The sequence below is a fragment of the Mustela erminea genome, chromosome 9 (genome assembly GCF_009829155.1).
Source record: "Mustela erminea isolate mMusErm1 chromosome 9, mMusErm1.Pri, whole genome shotgun sequence".
In the NCBI taxonomy this organism is placed as follows: domain Eukaryota; kingdom Metazoa; phylum Chordata; class Mammalia; order Carnivora; family Mustelidae; genus Mustela; species Mustela erminea.
In genome coordinates, this window is record NC_045622.1 from 104,406,499 (window position 1) to 104,429,363 (window position 22,865).

The following is a 22,865-nucleotide window of genomic DNA, read 5'->3' on the forward strand; positions in this document are numbered from 1 at the left end:
AGTCTGGCTCCCCAGTCGGGGACCTATCAGAAAGGATTCCTCCCTTGTATCTAAATTGCCTAGAAAATCCTCCAGTCTCCCATCTGTCCCCACTGTCCAGAGTGGGTGTGCATGTCCCCTCCAATCACGGTGCCCGAAGCAGGTGCCCAGCCCAGCCTCGCTTACCCCAGGCACCCCGGGCGCTCTCACCATATGAAGGGGGAGGGGGCAGAGGCAGGCCACCGAGCCTTGAGGTGCTGGGCTCCCTGCCTGCCGGCGCCCCACCCTCCAGTTGGAGCCAGAGAGGATAATTACCTTCTCCAGATCATTCCTAAAGAGCAGATAGAGCTGGCCCGGCAGTGGTTCCGCCCCTCTGGGCCCTTATTAAGGTGCTCCCTGCTTCACTTCAGAAGATGACTAATCACCCTCTTTAACTTTTACAAGGTGACTAATTCCCCCTAAGTGCAGGAGCCCTCCAGCGTCTGGCACACCCGGGACACAGGAAGCCGCTTTGCGGGGACACCTGTGCCTCCCACCTCCTTCCAGCCCGTCGGGCCGATCACAGTAGCCACGGGCCTCAGACGCCAGGTGTCAGACTGGCGCCTTTCTCTGCAGAGATCCCGGTCTGCTCCCGACATCCCTGGGGAGCCTGTGACTTGGCCCATCAAACAAGAGTCTCCCCATATTTGCAGACAAAGAACTTGAGGCTGTTGATGGCTTGTCAGGTCCCCCAGCATCTACAGCGCTGGCCCTGCTGCTCAAGGCCTGGACACCCCCAGCTGGAGGGCTTAGTGCCTCTCAGGGTTAAACTTTCCTTCCCAGGCCTGTGATGCCCTCTCACACCTCCCTCTCGCTTCCCTTCTCTGGAAATCGATCCAGGGCTCCGAGTGTTTTTCTGTCCCCAAATCATTAATTCTGACGTTGGAGCAGCAGGACGGGTCCCAGGAGGTTCCGTGCCCTGGTTGCATGGAGATAATTAGGGAAATGCAATTATCATCTGAGGGGAGCGGTCCTTCCTCCAGGCGGGGGCGTGGGGGGCCTGCAGTCCCTGGGGAGGCCAGGAGGGCCGCTCCCTCCTCCATCCAGGGAGCCTTTGGGCCTGGAGGCTGGAGGCCGGAGGCCGGAAGGGCAGCCGTGACCGCCTCCGCCTCCTTTCTTCCAGCAAGAGATGCTCCGCTACAAAGAGGTCTGCTACTACATGCTTTTCGCGCTGGCCGCCTACGGGTGGCCCATGTACCTGATGCGGAAGCCTGCCTGTGGGCTCTGCCAGCTGGCGCGGTCCTGCTCGTGAGTACCCCCGTCCAGTGCTTCCAGCTGGCCAGCGTGTACAGACAAGCAGAGGTCCCGAGGTCCTGAGGGCCAGCGTGTGGGAGACTCTCCCCGGACAGACTGTGCCTGCCCAGCCCCCCAGGGTCTGTGGCTTCCGTGGCTTCTCTTCCATGCCACCTCTGGGCCTCAGCCTCTCTCTACTGCTGCATTATCCTTAGGCGGGGAAGAGCACGGGCTTTGGAATCACACAGTGTTTGGTTTGAATCGAGATTTTGTCATTTGCAGCCAGAGGCAAGTTGGTCTACCTCTGCGAGACTCAGTTTCTTTGTCTGTAAAGTGGGGATGGCGATACGTATGTCCTGGAGTTGCTCTGAGAGGACGGGACGCGGACTGGAGAGCGTCTGGCGTGCTCGCTGCCTTCCCCTCCCGTCCTCCACCCCGTCAACCGCGCCACACCCCTCTACCTGTATCTTTCTCTCCAGCTGGTGTCCTGTGCTCAGCTGGCTGAAATAACGGACAGGCCTAGTACAGGCCCAGTTCATGGAGACCTCTGGAAGGGCATCAAGAAGGCCCTTGAGTGAAAGACTTTGACCCTCTTCCCAGGGATTTGGCAAGGCACCTGTCCCAGACCAGCCCACCACCCCCCTCCCCGGGTGCTGGGAGGACTTTCTGTCTCTCCTAACTGGGCCAGAGAAGGACAAAGCTCTGGAAGGGCCCCTTCCCCGTCCTTGGTGTCTCCACCCTCAGCCCGGCCCAGACAGAAAGAGGACAGCTCCCGGGCTCCCTGGTCTGGAAAGCCTGGCATTCCGTCTGTGACGCCCCTGCCCTTGGGGCAGCCACACCCCTCCGGCGGTGCCCTTCCTTTCTGCAGAGAGCCGTGTGGCTCTCTGGACCTTGTTCTCCCCACCCCCAGGGATTTGCAGAGCAAGTGGCCAGGGCACCCTGTGCTCCCTCCCACAGCTGGCGTTCCTCGCAGCGTCCTTGGGAGTCACTGCCGCCGCCACTGAGAAGTGTGTCAAAATGAGTCCCAGACCAGGAGTCTGGAGACCTGGGCTCTGACGGGGCCCACTCTATTACTGGCAGGCTGGGGACGCGGTCGGTGCGAGCGGTGCCCTTACCGCGTGCCTAGCGGGTATTTCAGAAGCCAGGCAATCATGGGCAGGCAGGGCCCTCGGGGGATCTGCAGACAAGGGGTGGGGGGTCCAACTGCGGTTTGTCAGCTTCTCGAGACTTCGAGGAACAAGAGGACGGGTCCTCGAGCTCAGGTGTCCGTCCCTGAAGGCGGCACGGTGGCGGCCACATGCTGAGAGAGAAGAGGCAGCTGCCTGAGAGCAGGGGTCTGGTCTCCAGCCCCGGGTCGGCCCCCACTTGGCCCTACAGTCGGTGGAGGCACCCCCACGGACCCTGCAGTGGTCACCCAGTACAGGCCCCGTTGCTTCCCAGACTCGGCTGAACCCTGACTTTTCCCAGAGGGGCCTCTCCTCATTGGGAAGTAGGTAACAGTCCCTTAGGTGCTGCTTAGGTGAGGACAAAGCTCGCGAAATCCCTGAAATTCAGGATTCTTAAAAATCTCAGCTGTCCTCTCAAGGCAGCAAGCCCACCCTGGCCTTGAGTTCTGGCTCGGGGCTCCTCCACCCATCCGTTGGCCGCTGGCTCCCTCTGGCGGCCTGAGGAGCAGCTGCACCCTGAGCAGGGTCCCCTGCTCAGAGGCTCAGCTCGCTGTTCATTTGGGGGAGGCCTGCTGTGGGCCCGGTGCCCGGACGTGTCTGTACCCCTGGCAGAGTAGGCCCTGCCCTGGGACCCACTGCCTGGTGGTAGGGGGGGTACAGACAGCACACAGACAAGGACACGGGGCCTGTAGGAGCAGAGGGACACTTGGGAGAAATAGAAACAGGTCGTGGTGTCAGGCTGGGAAACAGGCAGGGGGCTGGTGGTGCTGGATGGGGTGTCCCGGGCGAACCTCCCCGTGACATACGTGTGAGCAGAGGCCTGAGGGAAGTGAGAAGTCCTGCCGTGCAATCTGGCCTGTGCATCCTTGCAAGGACCCCAGCTCTTACACTGGGCAGGAAGGGCATCACTGCAGGGTTTCCAGTGAAGAGACATGGCTCGGCTTACGTCTTAGAGGGTTCCCCTGGCTGCCCATTGAGAATGTCGAGACCAGGAGTACATGGGGGAGACCGGGGCGGCCACCATGACGCTCCGAGGCAGAGATAATGGTGGAGGGGGTGGGTGGGTGCGGGGAAAGTGGCCGGAGTCTGTTCTGAATTGGAAGACAGAGTGAGCCGATGTGTCGACCGACCCACGGGCTGTGGGACGTGAAGTGGGGCGGGGACCTGAAGCCAGCTCCAAGGACAGGGCTGGACAGTGAGCAGCAGGGCGCAGGGAACTCTGGGAGCACGCAGGGGTGGGCCGGTGGGGGGGTACTGGGCCCCTGAAACGTGGGAAGGGAGCATCTGGAAGTGGGAGCAGTTCAGGCGGTTTGGTCACCCAGAGGGCGTAGCTATGACAGGAGGAGCCAGGGAGGCCCTGCAGTGAGGGAGGAGCAATCCAGGGGTGAGGCGGGGAGAGCACTGCAGGGAGAGAGAGAGGCCCACCGGGTCCTGTGCCGCCAGGAGGCCGAGTACCATGAGGGCTGTGGGACTTCTCCAGGGGGGTTCCGGAGAGGCTGACTGGAGCCGTTGCTCTCGGGGTCTCTGAGCCCCCTGCCCCCCTCCCCTTGCCAGGTGCTGCCTGTGCCCCACGCGGCCCCGCTTTGCCCCAGGAGTCACCATCGAGGAGGACAACTGCTGTGGCTGCAACGCCATTGCCATCCGGCGCCACTTCCTAGATGAGAACATGACCGCAGTGGACATCGTGTACACTTCCTGCCACGACGCGGTGAGCGGCCACGCCGGGCCTGTGGGCAGCGCTCCCTCACCCCGGCCTCTGTCCTCGGAGGGTCGCGGGGGCGCAGCTGGACCCCCTCCCCTCCTCACCCCCTCGGGGGCCAGCCCCAGCCCCGGAGCTTCTTGGCCCAGCCGTCGGGGCAAGGGATGCAGGGACTCAGCAGCGAGGCCCTGGGAAGGGGGCAGCGGTCCCTCCAGACTCCACAGGCAGGACAGCAGCACTCAGGCGGCCTGAGCTGGAGGGGAGGCTAGAGGGAGCCCCAGCAGCCTTGCGGGGGCCCAGAGAGGAGCTGGCTCCTTGGCCCGGAGGCCTGCTTAGGTCATTCTCTGAGTCTGGGCCCATCCCAGGGCCCCTTGACTCATGAGCCCCCCTTATCCTAGGTCTATGAGACCCCTTTCTATGTGGCAGTGGACCATGACAAGAAGAAGGTGGTGATCAGTATCCGGGGAACCCTTTCGCCCAAGGTATGCCGCCTGTGGCGCCCAGCCCAGCCCTCACAGCCTCTGAGGCCTGCCCGCCTTCCTCTTCCTGTCCTCACCCCAGCCCTCGCCTGTCCTCTCTGTCCACAAGGATGCCCTGACGGACCTGACCGGGGACGCCGAGCGCCTCCCCGTGGAGGGGCACCACGGCACCTGGCTGGGACACAAGGTACTCCCCCTTCCGGGCCCCAGAGGCCCCTTGCCTCCTCTGCTACCCTGCCAGCGCACACCTGTCCTGCTGTCGGGGGGTGTCCTCCCTGCTTGCTAGGCCCCCAGGGAGAGGTGGGTCAGAGGAGCCTGCATTCATCTAGAAGGTCCACTGTGGCCCAGCCACCGGGATCCCCACAGTCCTGCCTGGCTCAGGTCCTGTCCCAGAAGAGCCTAAAGAGGCAGACGGGAAAAGATTGGTTTCTGTGAGATGCACAACTCTCCTGAGCCTCAGTCTTGTCATCTGTGACATGGAAATGATGTGATAAAGTGTGCACCAGCCCCCACAGCCAGGTTGTTAGGAGGGCCAAAGAGGAAATGGTTGGGACAGGATTGGTGAGTCTCCAGTCACCGTTTTTGCTGGTCCCTAAAAGGCTTCACTCCTGGGGCGCCTAGGCAGGGTGGTTGGTTAAGCCTCTGATTTTTATTTTTATTTTTAATCTTTTTTTTTAAAGATTTTGTTTATTTGACAGGCAGAGATCATAAGGAGGCAGAGAGGCAGGCAGAGAGAGAGGGGGAAGCAGGCTTCCTGCTGAGTAGAGAGCCCAACCCGGGGCTCGATCCCAGGACCCTGAGATCATGACCTGAGCCGAAGGCAGAGGCTTTCACCCACTGAGCCACCCAGGCGCCCCATGTAGAATCTTTTTAAAAAATTTATTTGAGAGAGAGAGAGCGAGAGAGAGAGCGCACACACATGAGCAGGGGGAGGGGCAGAGGGAGAACTGAAGGCAGATGCTTAACTGACTGAGCCACCAAGTGTCCCCAAGCATCTGATTCTTGTTTTCAGCTCAGGGTCGTGAGACCAAGCCCAATGTCCAGCTCCATGCTCGGCACAGAGTCTGCTTAAGACTCTCTCTCCCTCTCCTTCTGCCCCTACACCCTGCGTGCGCACCCTTTTCTCTCACACTCAAATAAGTAATAAATCTTTTCCAAAAAAAAAAAAAGCCTAAAAGATCTCCCTCTCTGTTCCTCCTTACCCAGGGGATGGTTCTCTCGGCTGAGTACATCAAGAAGAAGCTGGAGCAGGAGATGGTCTTGTCCCAGGCCTTTGGGCGAGACCTGGTGAGGCTTCCTCCCTGCCACTGAGCCCTGGCCATGCCCATGATGCCGCCTCCAAGGCAACGCTGGGGGCAGGGTGTGTGCGTGGTGGTGCCCCCCCCCCCGCCACCCACAACGCCCCACAAGCCAGACCCCTACACTGTCCTTGGATGCCTGGCTTCCAGCCCCCTCCTCACCGCTCGGTGACCCCTTCCTCTCTCTCATACCAGCAGTTCTTGGGCTCCCCTGCCCAGCCCCAGCCAGGTATGACCCCCCTGCTCCATGCTGGGCACTGGAGGTACAGAGATGGTTCTGGGCAGGGGCTTCAAAATACAGAGCAGGCAACAAAGATAAGTAATTTCAGAGCCCATAGGAAGGGTGTTGCTCTGGGTAGAGTGATGTGGATCCTACCCCCGACCCAGCCTGCTCCCTGGACAGGCAGCCCCCATGGCAGCCACCCTTCCCAAAGCCAGGTGCTCCCTGGCCTCAGGAGACCCCAGTCTAGTTGTTGGGGCACAGAGATGGGGGCAAGTGAACCAACGATTGCTCTAGAGGATAATCTCCATAGTACGTACCCTATTACAGTAGAGTACAATCAGCATGTATAAAGGTCTTCCGTGTGTATAGATACAAGCGTCTAGGAGGGAGTGAGCCTCTCCCAGAAAATCAGGAAGGTATCAGGAAGGCCAAACAAGGTTTTGAAGGATGCATAGGAGTTTATTCGAAGAGTCTCCCCAAGAAGTGCTCTGAGCGTGTCTAGCTTGGCTCTTCCCCTGCCCCAGGGACCACACAGCACAGATTCAGTGTCAGGACTCTGGGAAGACTCCTCTGTCCGACTGGTAGCAGCTAGTCCAGCGCGTCCCTGGGGCTGGGCGCTCACCTGTCTCTCCGTTTCCAGGGCCGAGGAACCAAACATTATGGCCTGATTGTGGTGGGCCACTCCCTGGGTGCGGGCACCGCGGCCATCCTCTCCTTCCTGCTGCGCCCCCAGTACCCTACCCTCAAGTGCTTTGCCTACTCCCCACCAGGGGGCCTGTTGAGGTGAGCCGCCTGGGGCCTGGGAGCTGGCTGGGGTTGATGGGGGCCAAAGACTTGGGAGCTGGCCTGGGCAGTCTGACTTCCGGTGACATGGGGGCCTAGGAATGGCCTGGCAGGTGGAAGGAGGGGTGCTCCGTCAGACGCCAGGCAGACCCCAGGACCTGTGCCCGGCAAAGCCCCTCACTGGCAGGAAAGGTGTGACTGGGAGCAGGCAGCCCAGCCTGGCCCCTGGGAGCTCCCCAGAGGGCCATGAATCCCAACACTCACCCTAGGAGTGCTAGAGCAGGGCTCCCTCACCGCCCCTGCCTCAGCACCCCTGGCTTCCTTTGCAGCGAGGACGCCATGGAGTACTCCAAGGAGTTCGTGACGGCTGTGGTTCTGGGCAAAGATCTTGTCCCCAGGCGAGTTGCAAGTCACAAGTCACTCCCTTTCACCACTGTCCCGGCTAGCTGTTCCTGCCTCCTCGGGGCCTTTCCCTCAGATTCCCATCTTCCCCCGGAATCCCAGAGCCCCTAGAGCCCCCGAGGGAGAGGACAGGTGGCCCCACCCTGCCTGACCTCCCTTACCTGGCTAGGCCCTGCTAACCTGCGGACTCACCCCTGCCCACCCCTCCCACCCCGTGACCCCAACGGCATGGTCTTCTCCCTTCTGTGGCTGCCGTGTGCCTGCCTATCTGCCCCCATACCCCACACCCCTCCCAGTCCCTGGCCCAGCGAGGCTGACACCTGGCTTGCTTCCTTCCCCAGGATCGGCCTCTCCCAGCTGGAAGGCTTCCGCAGACAGCTCCTAGACGTCCTCCAGCGAAGCACCAAGCCCAAAGTGAGCCCCCGACCCCTGTCCCCCTCCACCCTGCTTGGGCATGCTGGACCCTGTGCACCTGCCTGTCCCTTGGCACAAAGCACAAGAGGACCCAGCCAGGCCACGTGTGGCTGGTGAGGCCAGGCCACGTGTGGCTGGTGTCATGGGAACCCTGGCCCATCAAACTCTCAGCACCTCCAAACCCATCTCGTCTCCCCCACAGCCTATCCTCATACAGAGGGGGGCAGTCGAGGCCCAGAGTGGGTAAGGGACTTGCTTTTGCTCACACAAGCTGTCAGGACTGGGACCCAGGGCTCCTGAGTCCCGACCCCATCACCCAGTGCTGCCTAAGTCAGGAAAAAGCAGGCCCGAGGCTCAGTGCTTCAAGTTCATGACGGGAAGGCTGCTGCTAGGCCTGCTGCGGTTCTCCAGGCTCCACGAGTCCAGGTGCCACTGCCGGAGAGAGTCTGGGTGCAGTTTGTTCTGAGGCTCTGCTGGGGCTAGAGACAGGTCCAGCCCCGCCTCCTCTCCCATCAGGTCTTCGAGGACACTAGGGGTCTTCCTGTGCCAAGACGGCCTCAGTGTCCCAGGTGGGCGTGGGTGCTATGGCCAGGTACCCTGAGGCAGGCAGGAAGGGGCCGCCCTGGAGCAGCATGTCCTCTCTGAACCCCAACTCCACCCCACCCATCATCTCTGCCCAGTTTGGGCTGTTCCCAGCCTTGGTGCCCATGACCTTCTGGCAGGCAGCGCCCTGGGCCTGGCACATGGTGGCAGGGGTGGGCAGGGCAGCAGAAACGTAGGGGGCCAGGTATGCCTGGAGGAGCCTGGTTCTGGGAGGCAGAGCTGCTCCTATCCGACCCAGGCTTGCACACTCATCAGGGCTGGGAGGTGGGTGGCCGGAGGCCACCCCAGATGAAGCCGGGCCTCGTAGGTGCAGCCGGAATGAACTTGGGGTCTGCTCTGTCTCTGACTCAGTGCATGACCTAGAACGAGCCCCTTCCTTTGCTGGACTGTTTCCCCGTCCTCTAGATGAAGAGGTGACTGGTCTTCCAGCCCCTTTCTAGCCCTGAAGTTCAACACTGTCCCGTCATCTGTCCTTGGCATCTTTCTGGCCATCGTGGCCACTGTATGCCTCGGCCACTGCCTCCGCAGGTGGGCACTGTTCTTCCCTCTGCCCCATGGCCATCCTGGCTCCCCCCAGTGACCTCTGAGCCCCCTTTCGAGGCCCCTCCTGCCGCTGCCCACCAGCCAGCCCTGCTTAACTCTTTCCCTGTCTCCCCCAACCCTGCCCCACACAGTGGCGAATTATCGTGGGGGCCACCAAATGCATCCCCAAGTCAGAGCTGCCTGAGGAGGTCGAGGTGGCCACCCTCGCCAGCACACGGCTCTGGACCCACCCCAGTGACCTGACCATCGCCCTGTCTGCCAGCACCCCTCTCTACCCTCCTGGCCGCATCATCCACGTGGTCCACAACCACCCAGCAGAGCAGTGCTGGTAGGTGCTGCTTCTGACCCTGACCAGGGGCATAGGGGACAGAGCTGGCCTTGCTTAGTGACCCCGCACCCCTCGGGGACTGGGGGCAGAGGCAGGGAGATGACGGCCCAGGATGCTCTGGGCCTGCATTGCGCTATCCTTGGGCTCTGCAGGTGAAACAAAAGACCCATCCAGAGCAGGACCCCACCCTTTGTACTCCGTGCCCTCCACCATCTCCTGGTGTCCCCCAGGGCAGTTCTCCCCACTTATGGCCCATGTGAAAGCGGATGCCCTTGGGGAGGTCACCCTGAGGCCCCAGCCAGCTCCCACCTCAGTTATGTGCCATCCCCTCTGGGATTAGTTGGCAGCACTAGTGAGCAGGGGTGGGGATGAGAGGGGCAGAGGGGGATGGGCCAGCAGTAGCAGGCTTCTCCCTCTTCCTGCTCTTGCAGGGGGCGGGGCCTGACTCCTCCCTCCCAGCCGCAGAAGGCTTGTGAGCCAGGCCTTGCCCAGGGCGGGGCAGGTGTGGTCCAGGCCTCCAGCAGGTGGTAGGCTATGTAGGGACTGTGGCTGAGGTCCTGGTGAGGCCGAACAGGGAGCCCGGGGACCTGGGGGCCGGAGCCAGGCTAGGCTGCCACCCACCCTCAGCCTCCCTCCGGCCCCTGTGCCCCCCAGCTGCTGTGAGCAGGAGGAGCCCACGTACTTTGCCATCTGGGGCGACAACAAAGCCTTCAATGAAGTGATCATCTCGCCGGCCATGCTGCACGAGCACCTCCCCTATGTGGTCATGGAGGGGCTCAATAAGGTGAGCCCCCCGGGCAGCCTGGGCAGGGACGCCTCCTCAGAGCCCCGCTGTGCTCTGTGGCCCAGAGCACCTGGGCTGTCCCCGAATGACAGGCAAGGATGCGGATGCTCAGAGAAGCAAGCCAGAACTCGTCCTCTGGTCCCTGCACCCCTGCTGTCCCCATGGCTGTGTAGGCCCTGTGGTGGGAAGGGGTCGGGGAGACTCCCAGGTACCTGGCCTGACACACGCACAGCTGAGCAGGGGTGCCCTCCGCCGTCACCTGGCCACGGAATGGTGACCGTAGTGAAGGAGCATGCCAGCTGTGGTGCCTCGCGTGATGGTGGGGCCAGGCCCAGGCCTTCCTGGTGGAGCGCGGACCTAGGCCGGAGCGGGGCAGGCAGGAGCAGGGCCCAGCCGACCCAACGAGGCTCTGGCCTGGGAGGCCTGGCCTGCTGCCCCACCCCCACATGATTGTCACCCCTCCACCACCGCCACCAGCTTGCCCGACCTGTCCCCAGGTGCTGGAGAACTACAACAAGGGGAAGACGGCCCTGCTCTCCGCTGCTAAGGTCATGGTAAGCCCCACTGAGGTGGACTTGACTCCTGAGCTCATCTTCCAGCAGCAGCCGCTGCCAACGGGGCCGCCCATGCCTGCTGGCCTCGCCCTGGAGCTGCCTGCCGCAGACCACCGAAACAGCGTCAGGTGAGTCCTGCCTGTGCCGCCCCAGCCCGCCCCGAGGGTACGCACACCCCAGGGGTGTTCCAGGGCACAAAAGCTTGTGCGCATGTGGATCCCGCACCTGCCCTGGGCCGACAGGTGTCTACAAAGCTCTGCGCACAGGCACGGGAAGGTTGAACTTGACCCTCTGCTCAGGAGCTCCTGGGCTGCTCCCACGGCCCCCTGCTTGCCATCACTGAAGCCCCCAGGGGAGAGTGGTCGCCTGGGGATGCACCGAGCTGGGGCCACAGCCCACAGAAGCACTCACAGCCATCTAGCCCACACAGGTGGACACCTGTGGACTTACAAACACGCAGAGAGGTGTGTTCGTGGTGATGCTTACACATGCATACACATACATGTTCAGAAACCGTAGCTCTGAGCATACGGAGCCCCACACACACGTGCTCGTGTAGAGGACATACAAGTCAGAGGCCGAGCTACATAGACCAAAGGGCCACTAGGGTGGGCAGCCATGCACGTGAGCACGAGACTGCACCTGTGCCCAGACCGAGCCACACGGACACAGACAGACACCTGCACGCTACACACGTAACACCGGGCCCCAGGTGCCTGCTCCCGGACCTGCATGTGCTCTGATGGGGGCTGGCTCTGAGGTTGGGAATCTTCCTGGTCCAGCCCCTGTGGGGACCTTTCCAGGCCAGGTCACAGATATGGCTGGGAGGCTGCTCCAAAGGGTGGTCGCCACCTCCAGGCCCTTGGTGGGGACACCTGGACATCTCTCCAGCCATTTGTATATTTCCTGTGGCCACTTGACCATGTCTGCTCAGAGGTGCGACATCCCCCTCCCCCGCCCCCGCCCCCTTCACTTCCCTGTCCGTCCAGCAGAGGGCACTAACCCATGGCGGAGGCAGGAAGTGACCTGGGCCACCCGCCCCAGCTCGAAGACACATCAAGGGGCATTGGCCCTAAGGGTGTGAGAACCAGTGGGGGCAGCTCTAGGCAGTGCTTTCTCCCTTTCTCCCTCCCCCTTCCTCTCTCTCCCCTTCCAGCAACGCCTGGTAGTGACCTGGGGCAGCCAGTCTGGGCCCCAGGCTCCCGTGAGCGAGCGCAGAGTGTCGCAGCAGAGCTCTGGAGCTCTAGGCTCTCAGCGGGGCCTTAGGCCTTCAGTGCCCCCACCCACAGCATCAGACCTTTTGCCTTCTGTCTTGGGCTCTCGTGAGGTGTTTTTTTAAAACAAGTATCACACTGTTGAACAACTGATAAATTAACCTCCTCCCTTCCCCAAGCTCCCTGCAGCCTGGGAGTGGGAGGGTCCCCCCAACCCCCGGGGTCTCTGCCCCTCCTGAGTGTCACAGCCCTGCCCTGCCCTCCGTAGGAGCAAGTCCCAGTCCGAGATGAGCCTGGAGGGCTTTTCAGAGGGGCGGCTGCTGTCCCCAGTGGCGCCGGCGCCGGCGGCGGCTGCGGCGGCCCGCCAGGACCCCGTGGAGCTGCTACTGCTGTCCACCCAGGAGCGGCTGGCGGCGGAGCTGCAGGCCCGGCGGGCGCCCCTGGCCACCATGGAGAGCCTGTCGGACACTGAGTCCCTGTACAGCTTCGACTCTCGCCGCTCGTCTGGCTTCCGCAGCATCCGCGGCTCGCCCAGCCTCCACGCCGTGCTGGAGCGCGACGAGGGTCACCTCTTCTACATCGACCCCGCCATCCCGGAGGAGAACCCGTCCCTCAGCTCGCGCACCGAGCTGCTGGCGGCCGACAGCCTGTCCAAGCACTCCCAGGACACGCAGCCCCTGGAGGCAGCCCTGGGCAGCGGGGGCGTCACGCCCGAGCGGCCCCCCAGCGCTGCGGCCAATGAGGACGAGGAGGAGGGGGGCTGCGGCAGCCGAGGGGCGGCCCCCGGGGGAGAGCTGGCCCTGCACAATGGGCGCCTAGGGGACTCGCCCAGCCCTCAGGTGCTGGAGTTCGCTGAGTTCATCGACAGCCTCTTCAACCTCGACAGTAAGAGCAGCTCCTTCCAGGACCTCTACTGCATGGTGGTGCCCGAGAGCCCCACCAGCGACTATGCGGAGGGCCCCAAGTCCCCCAGCCAGCAAGAGATCCTGCTCCGCGCCCAGTTTGAGCCCAACCTGGTGCCCAAGCCCCCGAGGCTCTTCGCTGGCTCCGCAGACCCCTCCTCAGGCATCTCACTGTCGCCCTCCTTCCCACTCAGCTCCTCGGGCGAGCTCATGGACCTGACGTCCGCGGGGCTCAGCAGCCAGGAGTGCCTGGCCCTGGACAAGGTCCGGACTCCGACCCCCACCAGCCACGGGGCCAGCCCCGCCAAGCGGGACGACCTGGTCATCTCGGCGCGCTAGCACCCCCGGCGTGGCTGCCGGCTGAGACCCCGGGCTGAGCAGGGGGCCCCTTGGGCTCCTGGTGGCTGCCCCCAGGGCCAGGCCGCTTTGAGGAGAGCCCCCCCACCAGGGGCCAGTTTAGCCTCAGGCACAGGGCGCTGCTGCTGAGCTGGGGGTCTGCAGCCCTACCTCAGCTTAGGACCACCGGAAGGCCGGGATAAGGGTCCTTTAGATGGGGGAGGGATGGGAAGCAGGGAGGAGCCTGGGTGGCCTGCCGGGTGGGCTGGGCAGCCCTCGGCCCCTCAGCCTGCCTGTCCCCCACAGGACGGGCAGTGGGCATGCCGACTCCCCATCACTGCCCTCTGGCTGCCCTCCCAGGACCAAGATGGAGAGCAGCCCTCTCCCCACCTACTCATATCTGTGGTCCAGGCTGGTGTCTGCCCTGGCCACCCCCCAGATCTGGTGCCTGCTGGCCAGCCCCCTGGGGTGACCCCACGCCAAGGTGGCCCGCAGTGCTGTGTATGTTTACAGATGTTGCTGGGCCGGACTGAGGAGGTTTCCTGGGCTTGCAAGTGCCCCCTCCCCCAACCCCATGATGGGTTCTGAGCAGGGAGGGGAGGGGGCCTGTCCCCACGGAGCCCAAGGCAGCCACGGGGCCTGGAGGGGCCTGGAGGAGGGTGGGGTCAAGACTACCCCTTTTCTGCTTGGTGCCCCTCATGCTGATCCCTCTGGCAGTGGGTCCTGGGCACCCGGGCCTGCCCCACCTGCCCATTACTTCCTGTCTTGCCTTCTACCCCAGGGGTCCTGGCTGCTCAAAGGGCAGAAGGCACAGGTACGACCACCGCTGGCTTCAGAGTCAGTGCCCTGGGCAGAAGGAGGACACCCAAGTCCCCCTTCCTTTGAGGGCCCCATGTAACCTCTCTGTAGCACCTCGCCCCCGCACCTAGGCAGCCTCAGGCCCTGGGGTCTGAAGCCAGACATGTCCCCACTGCCCTTGGTTCCCCCTCCTCACCGGCCGGAGCGCTGCCCCAGTGGAGCTCTCTTCCCTACAACCCTCCACATCCGTCCTGTTGGCAGGAAGTGGAGACAAGAGGAGGGCATTGCAGGATCTAGCTAAACGGGGAGCAGGAGGGCCAGGGGCTCAGGGGCTTTCCCCCCTTAGCTGGAGGCCTCCTGCTGGGCTGGGGACGCAAGGGGGAGGTGGTGCATGCCGGCGGGGGCCACGTGTGTGTGCATGTGCATGTGAACAGCTCCTGAGGAGGGGGCCGCGGGGGCTCCCACCCCACCTGCTTGCTGCCCCTCCCAGCCCACCAAGAACCTAGACTAGGATGGGGGCCTGGGCGGTGGGGGAGGGGTGCACAGGACGAGCTCAGTTCCATACGTTGGCATCCTCTGTGTCCTACCTGCTTCTTGGACCCCGGGTTTGGAAAACTGGTGTGTGCCCCGGCGCTGACCGCCTGCTTGTGCCTTCGTCTCCCCGGAGGCAGACTCCCCCATGCTGCCCCACCCCATAGCCTCTCTGGAGCTGCTAGACTCCCCTGACCAAGATCCACACCGCCCCCCACCCCAAATCTCATGATCACTGGTATCGGGGGCCCGTGTCCTGATCTCCATCCCACGGAGCTGGGACTGGCCTGGATGCTGCTCTGGGACCCCCCTGCCCACCGTGACAGATGGAGCCAGAGTCCGGGGAGCTGGGCCTCCCTCCCTCTCTGACACCCCCGTTCACAAGACTCCAGGATGCCCCTGCTGAGGGGCCCGCTGCCGGCAGAGCCTGGGCCCAGCAGAAGCAGGATGGAATCAGTGGCTCTTAGAGTTTAGAAAAAAACAAATCGTAAATCAGAGTAAAGTTCCAACAAGCACCTCAGCCAATGGCAGGGAGAGACTTGGTGTCTGGCCTTTTAATTCCTCCTCTGCCAGGGTGGCCCCCGGGACCTCTAAGGGGGCGTGGTAGCCGCCCATGCCCAGGACTGAGCCATCAGGGACAGACTCCCCACCCCCACGGCTGCAGCCACACATGGTTCCAGACCTGGGGCTGGGGCAGGCTTGGACTCAGCCCTGGAGGCCGCAGGGTCAGCCCACCCGGAACCTGCCCTCTCCCCGCCACACCCCCTGAAAGAATGGGCCTGCTGCGCCCCTCTCCCTTCCTCCCCATGCCACACTTGGGGGCCTCTGAGCCTTGGGTGGCTCAGATGCCCCCCCCCCAAGTCTGCTCCCAGAACGCAGCACAAACTCCCAGCCGTGAGCTGGCCTGTTCTCCCCGAGGCCTGGGTGACCTCCATATGCAATCGGCAGTGAGCAACTGGGCCCAGACACTCAGGCACTGTCCGTGCCATTCTCCCGCAACTTTTTGTACTTACTGTATGAAAGATCCACACTAATATTACTGTAAAAAGGAGAGACAAATTAATATAGCTTATTCTATAAATATATCTGTATATAAAGGTTTCTGTATATTGTATAGAGCTGTGTATAAACTGCGTGTAGAAGCACGCTGGCTGCCTTGAGTGACCTCTCTTCCCAGCTCGGGGGGGCAAGGGTTGGGGGGCCTGCTGCTGAGCTCAGGGGTAGGAGGGGCCCCCTGAGACTGGCTCGTGCTGCTGTTGATGCCCTGGTCTAGGACCACACTCTGAGCTGCAGTGAGGAACCAGAAGACCCTGAGAGCCCCACACAAATGGGGCAGTCCCTTGTTGAACCTTGCCCATGTGGAAGGTGTACCGGGAGATCCATGTTCATGACCCCATCAGGGCCTTGAAAGATGGGACTTGTTAGTCCCTTTCTCCTCCCTGAGGGGTCTGGGGCACAGAGAGGGTAAGTAAGCTGCCCAAGACCACAAAGCCAGCATGTGGGGCGCTGACCTGACAGTTCCCACCCTTCTGCCCAATGCCGAGAACCAGAGCAGAGGAGCAAGGACTCCCCTAACACCCCCCGGCAGGGTAGCACTGAAAGGCAGGGGCCACTGGAAACCTTTGCTGAGTGCTTCTTTAGAAGGGTGCAAAAGAGTTGACCAGGCCCACTCAGGGCACCCCAGGGACCCCAGCTCGTGCAGGCTCCAGGACAGTGAGGCCCAGGGGGCTGCTGCAGGCCTTGGGTGGGCGGGGAGCTTTTTGGGCCTCCTGCCCACACCAGGCCAGGCCCGCCAGCCCCCTTCATGCAGCAGGTGGCGCTGTTCCTCCAGCCCAGGGAGATGGCAGCTTGGGCCCAGACCCTGAGCCAGCCAATTTTTGACTTGACCTTGACCTTCCCCTTCCTCACACTGCCCACCCTCTTACCCCCTCGAGAGTCCCGAGGGACCCTACTTGGTGCAGGGGGAAGGCAACAGAGCAGTGCCTGGCCCCCAGGCACTGGGGGCCAAAGAGGCCCCCAGCCTCTTTGAACAGAAGAGGCTCAAAGAGGCCAAAGACCTGCTTAAGGTGACTCGGGCTGTGGGGACAGCTGCAGGACTAGAATCCGGGCTGCCTGGCTGAAGACTCTGGCCTCCACCCTCACTTGATGGTTTTCCGAGGTTCTTCCTCAGAAACTCAGTCTCACCGAGTTTGCAAACCGTCCTGTCCAATTCGTGGTTCAGAAGCTGAAGAAACCGAGGGTCAGAGAGGTTGTGACTTGCCCAAGGTCACACAGAATGTGTGGGAAAAGGCTCTCACGAGAGCAATTCTGGGAAGGGCTGGAGCAGCGCTGTGCCTCCCAACCCCAAGCAGGCCCTGTGGACAGGCCTGTCCACCTCAGCTGGAAGGGAGGTAGGAGGTGGGAGGGGGCTTATCCTGCAGGGCTCCCCACAGCCCTCTCACCCAGGTCCGGGGAAGCAGCACCCCCCGCCCCCCCCCGCCCCCCTCCACCTCACTGCCGCTGGGTTCCCACTCAGCACCCCATGGGCCTTCCTCCCTTCCTCTGCAAAAGGGGCGGCTGCCAGGGCTATGGGAGCCCATGGGGGGTCAGGGGTCCCACAACAGGGAGGCCTGGCCATCCGGCTAGCTGATGAACCCCACCCTCTCCTGGCCTGGCCTCCAGGCTGGTACTCTGTGCCTCCAGTTACCCTCTGTCCCTGCCTCCCTCTCCCCCGTGCTGCCACCTGCTGGCCCTGCTGAGCGCCAGGAACGATCCTGGGATAGAAGAGCAGCACTTACGATCACTGCCCTGCCATTTTACCTTCGCCAAGAAGCGGGATTAATAAGCTGACTTACAGAGGAGCCCTCCAAGGACGGGAGGGCAGGCCCTGGAGGATGGCCGAGATGACCACAGGACAGCTGCCCCTGCTCGGCCAGGAAGGAAGTCTTGGTTGTTCACTCCTTATGGCTTGGTGGGGACAGGGTGCAGATGGGGCTCCTCTCTGTGGATGGCTCCCTCAAAGTCCTGGTTATGCACAGTTCCCTTCGGCTCCCTTACCAGCCCTAGTTGCCGCCCTGTCCCAGACAGGCTTCCTTCTGGACTTTGAGGGTGGCAACCTCAGCTTCTGGCTGAGGCCCAGAGTCTGGGACTTTAGCCACTCCTCTCCCCCAACCCAGAGATGGGAACCCCTGGGGGAGTCCCTCCTTTGCTCAGTGGCCGAGTGGAATCAGGGGAGATGGTAGGGCCAGAACACCTTTAGCCAGGCCAGCTCCCACCGGATGAACAGGAAGCTCCGTCCCACCCCATCCAAGTTCAAGGCCACCCCAGAGGCCTAATGATCCAACTTAAGGAGTTGGGGTGTTGGGGACAAAATATGCATGTCCCACTCCACACATGGGCAATGCTTCGCTCATCACCATGGCCCTCAAATGGTGGGCATTTCGGCAACATGTGGAACCATGGTGGAAAGACCTGTGGGTAGGTGAAGGCTTATAAAGGAGCTCGTTTTCCAGCTGGTTCCGGGCAACTCCTAAAATAAATTCATTAAAAGAAAAAAAAATCACATGGCGTAGGCGGGTGTCTACTTTGTCCACTGGCAGGCCTGACGGGGTGGGGGAGGGGGCAGAGCAGAGAATAACAATTGTCTTAAGGGAGGCTGCGGAGGGCGAAAAAACCTCTGGGGTGTATCAGCGGAAAAAGAATAGGCGTCTCAGTGTGGCCCTCTCCCCCCTTCGCGCCCCGGCCCCTGCGGGGGGAGCACCGGCAGCACACACAGCTGGGGCCTCCAGCAAAATCCCATTCTATATATGCAGGAGCAACAGCGCGGAGAGCGGCCCCTGGAGGGACAGAACCTCATTGTGAGGCACCCGCCGGCCTGGGCACCCCCTCCCCCAGCCCCAGAACTGTTGTGGCATTGACCCTCCTCAGTAGGCCACCACCGGCCTGCTGACTGGGCCACATCTGGGGCTCAGGCACCGGCCGCCCCTCCCCCAGGACTGGCCGCTGAGGAAGGGGAGGGCTGCCTGGGTGGGAGCAGCTTCACAGGCTCTCATCCCCGTGCCCACTGAGCAGCCCGGCTCACCCCCCCCATGCTCCTCTGGGGTGGGGGGGAGGGTACTGGCTGGGCAGTGTGGCCCCCTCCTGGCTGCCAGGGCTGCTATCTCCGTCAGCTGGGGGTCCTCCCGCCCCTCTGGGCCTTGCGGTCTCAGTCCCAGTCCTGTCGTCTGTCAAACAGGGGTCGGGTGGGATCAATTTTCCAGCTCTGACTTGCTTATCCGAGGATCCTGGGAGGCTGTAGCAGCACCACTCCGCAGTGAGATGATTCGCTGGGTCCGAGATTCCAGAATTCTCTGCTTCCAGAGTTTCAGAGATCTAGGATTCTGCGGTGTGGATTCTAGGATTCTACTTAGAATGAACTGCGTTCCAGCTGGTGGTCTTGGTGTTGAAGCCAGGGCAATGACTAAGCCCGAAAACCCTCTTACCTTCCCAGAGCTTCCAATCTAAAGCCAGAAGGATAATCACAAGAACTGAGTAAAAATCTTTTATGTGGTGAGGAAAAAGGGCAGGTAGGGGGAATTGCTTCAGAGACGTGATGAGTGAGAAGGAGCCAGTCATGCAGGGACAAGCATTTAGACAGATGGAACAGCATGTGGCAGATGTGCGTCTGGCATGTTTGAGTGAGGGCAGGGAGGCCTTGGGGGCTGTGACTTAGCAATGGAGAGAAAAGGAGGAGCTGAGGCCAGCGGTACGTTAGGGCAGGGGCAGAGCATAAAAGGCCTCAGAAACCAGGACAAGAGGTTTATATATTGTTTTGAACACGACAGGAAATTACTGGTTTTAGCAAAGGAATGACGTGATCTGATTGACATTTTAAAAAGAGTGATTTGAGGGGTGCCCGAGTGACTTAGCTGGTTAAGTATCCGCCTTCAGCTCAGGTCATGATCTCAGGGTCTGGGACCAAGCCCCATATTGGGCTCCCTGCTCAGAGGGGAATATGCTTCTCTCTTTCCTTCTGTCTCTTTCTTCAGCTCGTGCTCTCTCTCTCAAATAAATAAAATCTTTTTTTAAAAAAGAGTGGTTTGGGAGGTTCTAGAGGCCATCACTGAGGACAGAGGCGGTGCAGAAGGGCCAAACATATATGAGGAGGCGCTCCAGAGGTGGGGACAGACGGACAGGGGATGGTGGGTTTATCCTGGGCACACTAGGATAGGAGGTAGAACCTGTGGGCCTCTCACTACCATACAGGGAAACAGTGACCAAGAGGCTGTCTTTCCAGGTTTGGCCAAGATCTGGTTCCGAATGCACGCTTTGACCCCAATTACCTTGAAAGCCTCAGTCCCATGCCATTCAAGTCCAATACCGTAGCTGCCCATGGCTATTTACTCTTGAGCTACTGAAAATAAAATACAATTGAAAAGCCAGTTCCTCCCTCTTACCAGCCACATTTCAAGTGCTCGATCACCACATGCGGCCTGCGGCTAGTGCGGCCCTACTGGATCAGCCGGTCACCCAGAGAAACATTCCCATCATCAGGCAGAGTCCTACCGGACAGCACAGGACTGCTCATTCCTGAGCCCAAGCCCGTTTCCTCATCGGCAAAATGCAGGCAATAGTATGTCCTCGGTGGGAGACCTGCTGGCGGTCTGCTCACCAGATGTGTGGGGTCGGGGGCCAGGGGAGGAAATCGCGGGCGTCTTCTGAGAAGCTAAGAGTCAGAAGCCTGCTACCTTCCCGTGCCCAAGGGGAGGGCGAGGACTGCGGGGCGGGGACCAGGCCGCGGACCCCTACCCCGGCCAGGGAGGTCACCCAGCGCCCAGCGCCGCCTGGGGGAGCCGCGCGTGTCCTGCCCTCCCGGGGCCGCGGCGCCGGCCAGGCCGCCAGGGGGCGCTGGGCGCGGCGGGCGGGGCGCGGGGTGTGGAGGGGCGGGGGGCGGGCGGGGGCCGGGCCAGGGCCGCGCGAGGGGCGAGCGCGGCGGCGGGCCGGGCGGGACCGTGGCCGGAGCTGAGCCGGGACTGTCGCGCGGGCCGCGCCGGCGATGCCGCGCCCCCGGGCCGGGCTGTAGCGGGGCCGCGGCCGAGCGCGCGCGGGGCAGGCCGGCCATGGAGGTGGTGGACGAGACCGAGGCGCTGCAGCGCTTCTTCGAAGGTGAGGGACCGCGGGCCGGCCAGGGAGGGGGTGGAGGACGGCGACCCTCCTCGTGCTGGGAACCGCCAGCCGAGCTCCCTGGGGACTGGGAACCCCAACTCTGCTTCGACCACTTTGGGACTCCCCAGAATGCTTCCTCTGGGCTGGGGCGCTCCGGGCTGGTGGCTGCCTGCGGGGCTGGCTCCCAGGGCTGGGAGGTCCCCGGGAGGTTACTGCTCACCTCCGCTAAAGTTGGGCACCCCCTCCCGGTCCCCCCAGCACGCAGCTTCCTAGGATCCGTGTCCCCTCCTATGCTTGGTCCTTCTTCATGCCTTCCAGGACCTGCAGTGCCCCCTAAAACCTGACGCCTCCCACCCCTAGTGCACTTCCCGCGTTTGGGGACCCTCCACTGTGCTTCCCTGAACCTCATACAGACACAGACTCCCAGACCCCCTTTGAGGCTCGGCCCCCAGCATGCCTTCTAGGATCTTCCATGCCTTTTAGGCTGGCCCCGCAGCTCCCCAGCATGCCTTCCAGAGGTCGGGCCCCCTACCTGAAGACTCAGGCCCCTGTGCCCTTTTCAGGTGGGCAGCCTTTGCCCAGCCTGACTCCTAGGAGCTGAGACCTCCCCACTGTGCTTGCCTGAGACTAGGACCCCCTCCAAGCCCATCACCCACCTTCTGTAAGGCTTCTCCCTCCCCCAAGACTGAAATTCCCCTTGAAGCAGCCATCCCTCCCTTACTCTGGGCTTGGAACCCCTCCCCAGCATTCCTCCCTGGGCTGGATTCCCCCCAACCCTGAAATGCTTTCCCTGGGCTAGAACCTTCTCAAAGTCAGCATCCACGATGCCAGCCACCTCCACACTCTGAGACCCTCCCAAAGTGGCGAACTGCATCCTGCCAGCCCTCTGAGGCTACTTGGGGCTGTTCTACCCATACCAGTCCCTGGAGCTAAGCTTCCTCTGGCTGATACCCCCATCCCAGGAGTGACCTCACCCCCTCACCTCGACCTGGATAGGACCCTCACTAGGATTGGGATCTAAACATCTACACACAATCTACAATGTTTTCTTCTACCCCTGTCCCCCCCACCCTCCAACACACACACACACACACTGTGGTTTTGGAGGTCAGCTCCTACATCTACCCAGACTCCTGTCGCCTTTACCTGGGTAGCCTCTGCCCCTCCTCTAGGCCTTTCCTCTTCCTCCGGGGTGCTGGACCCTGAAGGAATGGGACAGAATGTGGGAAGGGGAGGCAGAGAAGCAGGCTGCCGTGTCCCAGCCCACTTGGCTTCTCAGACCCTCCCTGGAACATCTCCAGCCCCTCTTGGGCTCCTCTCCACCAACTTGGGTAGCCAAGCCTCTGACCTCACCCTCTCGCCCCAGTCCCTAAGCCCACAGCCTAGTCCTCAGTGTGCACCTGCCCCCAGGGATGGGGTGGTCCACGGGGACATCGCTGGGCTGGGGCTGTTGGGCTACAGGGCGGTGGATCACAGCCCAAGTTTCCAGCCTAGGACCCAGATACGAGTCCAGGAGGGAGAGAGGAAGGCCTTCCTTTGCCTCAGTGGCTCCCTTTTTGTGCCTTGGTTGGGCCACTTTGTCCACTTCTGGTTGCTGAATAGGTAAGGCCATCTCCTAGCTTCAGGCCTCCTCACTTCAGGATTCTGGACAGCCCAGCAGACCCAGACCCAAGAAATCAGCCTTGGACACGATTAAATGGTTGATCCTGGGGCAGTTGGGCCATTTGAGGGTTCTAGGCTGTACCCCCCCCCCCATCAGTCCCAAGAGCTCTGGTTCTCCCTAGACACTGTTCATCCTTTATGAATCCTCAAGGGGCCTTGTGGGGAATGGGGGCCCCTGAGAAGGAGGGAATGGGTGCTGTTTTGGGGGTGTCCTGAGCCCACTAGATTCCCAGGATGGTCATGGACCAGGCCCCCTTGCTTCCTGCAGCTGTCCCCATGCGGCCTGCCCCAGGACCCTGGAACCAGGCAGAGCTCAAGCTCCCCATCTCCTGAGCCAAACTTTCCCTCCTGGCCATGGGTGGGGGGTGGGCGCTGACGCCACAGCTCAGCCATGCGGCTGGCCTGGCGGGGAGGCTGTGCGGCTCCCTCCAGAGAGATAAGAGGAGACTCAAGAATGTCTGTGGGGAGCAGGGCGGGGGTGTGGGGCTGCCCGCTGAGGCGGGTGGAGGGAGCCGGGGGCTGAGGAAGTGTTCCCAGAGCCCGAGAGGAGCTGGAGGGTGGGCTGGGGCTGGGGCTTTAGGAGTCTCTGGGGCCATTTGGGGTGGGGGGCGGCTGGCAGGGAGCAGATCTGCCGTGGTGTGGGGGGGCCTCCGGGCCAGGCCTTGGTGTCTTCAGGACTGTTAGTGTGAAAGCCAGTGAATGTTGTGAATGTGGGTATGTTGTTCCAGAACTCTCGCCCTTGGGGCTGGGACCTGAGTTCTCATTCTGGTCC

At 62.1% G+C, this 22,865-nt stretch overlaps 2 protein-coding genes across 5 annotated transcripts in view; both read left to right on the plus strand.

The window, feature by feature from the left end:
• DAGLA (diacylglycerol lipase alpha) overlaps positions 1 to 16,280 on the plus strand; it is a 61,810-nt gene extending 45,530 nt beyond the window's left edge. For 2 of the 4 annotated variants that reach the window (XM_032356944.1, XM_032356945.1), the window contains exons 9-20: positions 1,142 to 1,266; positions 3,972 to 4,125; positions 4,515 to 4,598; positions 4,705 to 4,782; positions 5,802 to 5,882; positions 6,757 to 6,899; positions 7,229 to 7,297; positions 7,643 to 7,715; positions 8,993 to 9,189; positions 9,844 to 9,973; positions 10,471 to 10,655; positions 12,010 to 12,982. In XM_032356944.1, the coding sequence (XP_032212835.1) occupies positions 1,142 to 1,266; positions 3,972 to 4,125; positions 4,515 to 4,598; positions 4,705 to 4,782; positions 5,802 to 5,882; positions 6,757 to 6,899; positions 7,229 to 7,297; positions 7,643 to 7,715; positions 8,993 to 9,189; positions 9,844 to 9,973; positions 10,471 to 10,655; positions 12,010 to 12,982 (2,292 nt within the window). Of the gene's footprint in view, positions 1 to 1,141; positions 1,267 to 3,971; positions 4,126 to 4,514; positions 4,599 to 4,704; positions 4,783 to 5,801; positions 5,883 to 6,756; positions 6,900 to 7,228; positions 7,298 to 7,642; positions 7,716 to 8,992; positions 9,190 to 9,843; positions 9,974 to 10,470; positions 10,656 to 12,009 lie in introns of all 4 variants that reach the window. The other 2 variants (XM_032356946.1, XM_032356947.1) reach the window with 2 other exon arrangements.
• Positions 16,281 to 20,232: 3,952 nt separating this feature from the next.
• MYRF (myelin regulatory factor) overlaps positions 20,233 to 22,865 on the plus strand; it is a 32,622-nt gene continuing 29,989 nt past the window's right edge. Inside the window, exon 1 of the mRNA XM_032356942.1 lies at positions 20,233 to 20,431. Within this exon, the coding sequence (XP_032212833.1) occupies positions 20,386 to 20,431 (46 nt within the window). The 5' untranslated portion in view covers positions 20,233 to 20,385. The remainder of the gene's footprint in view (positions 20,432 to 22,865) is intronic.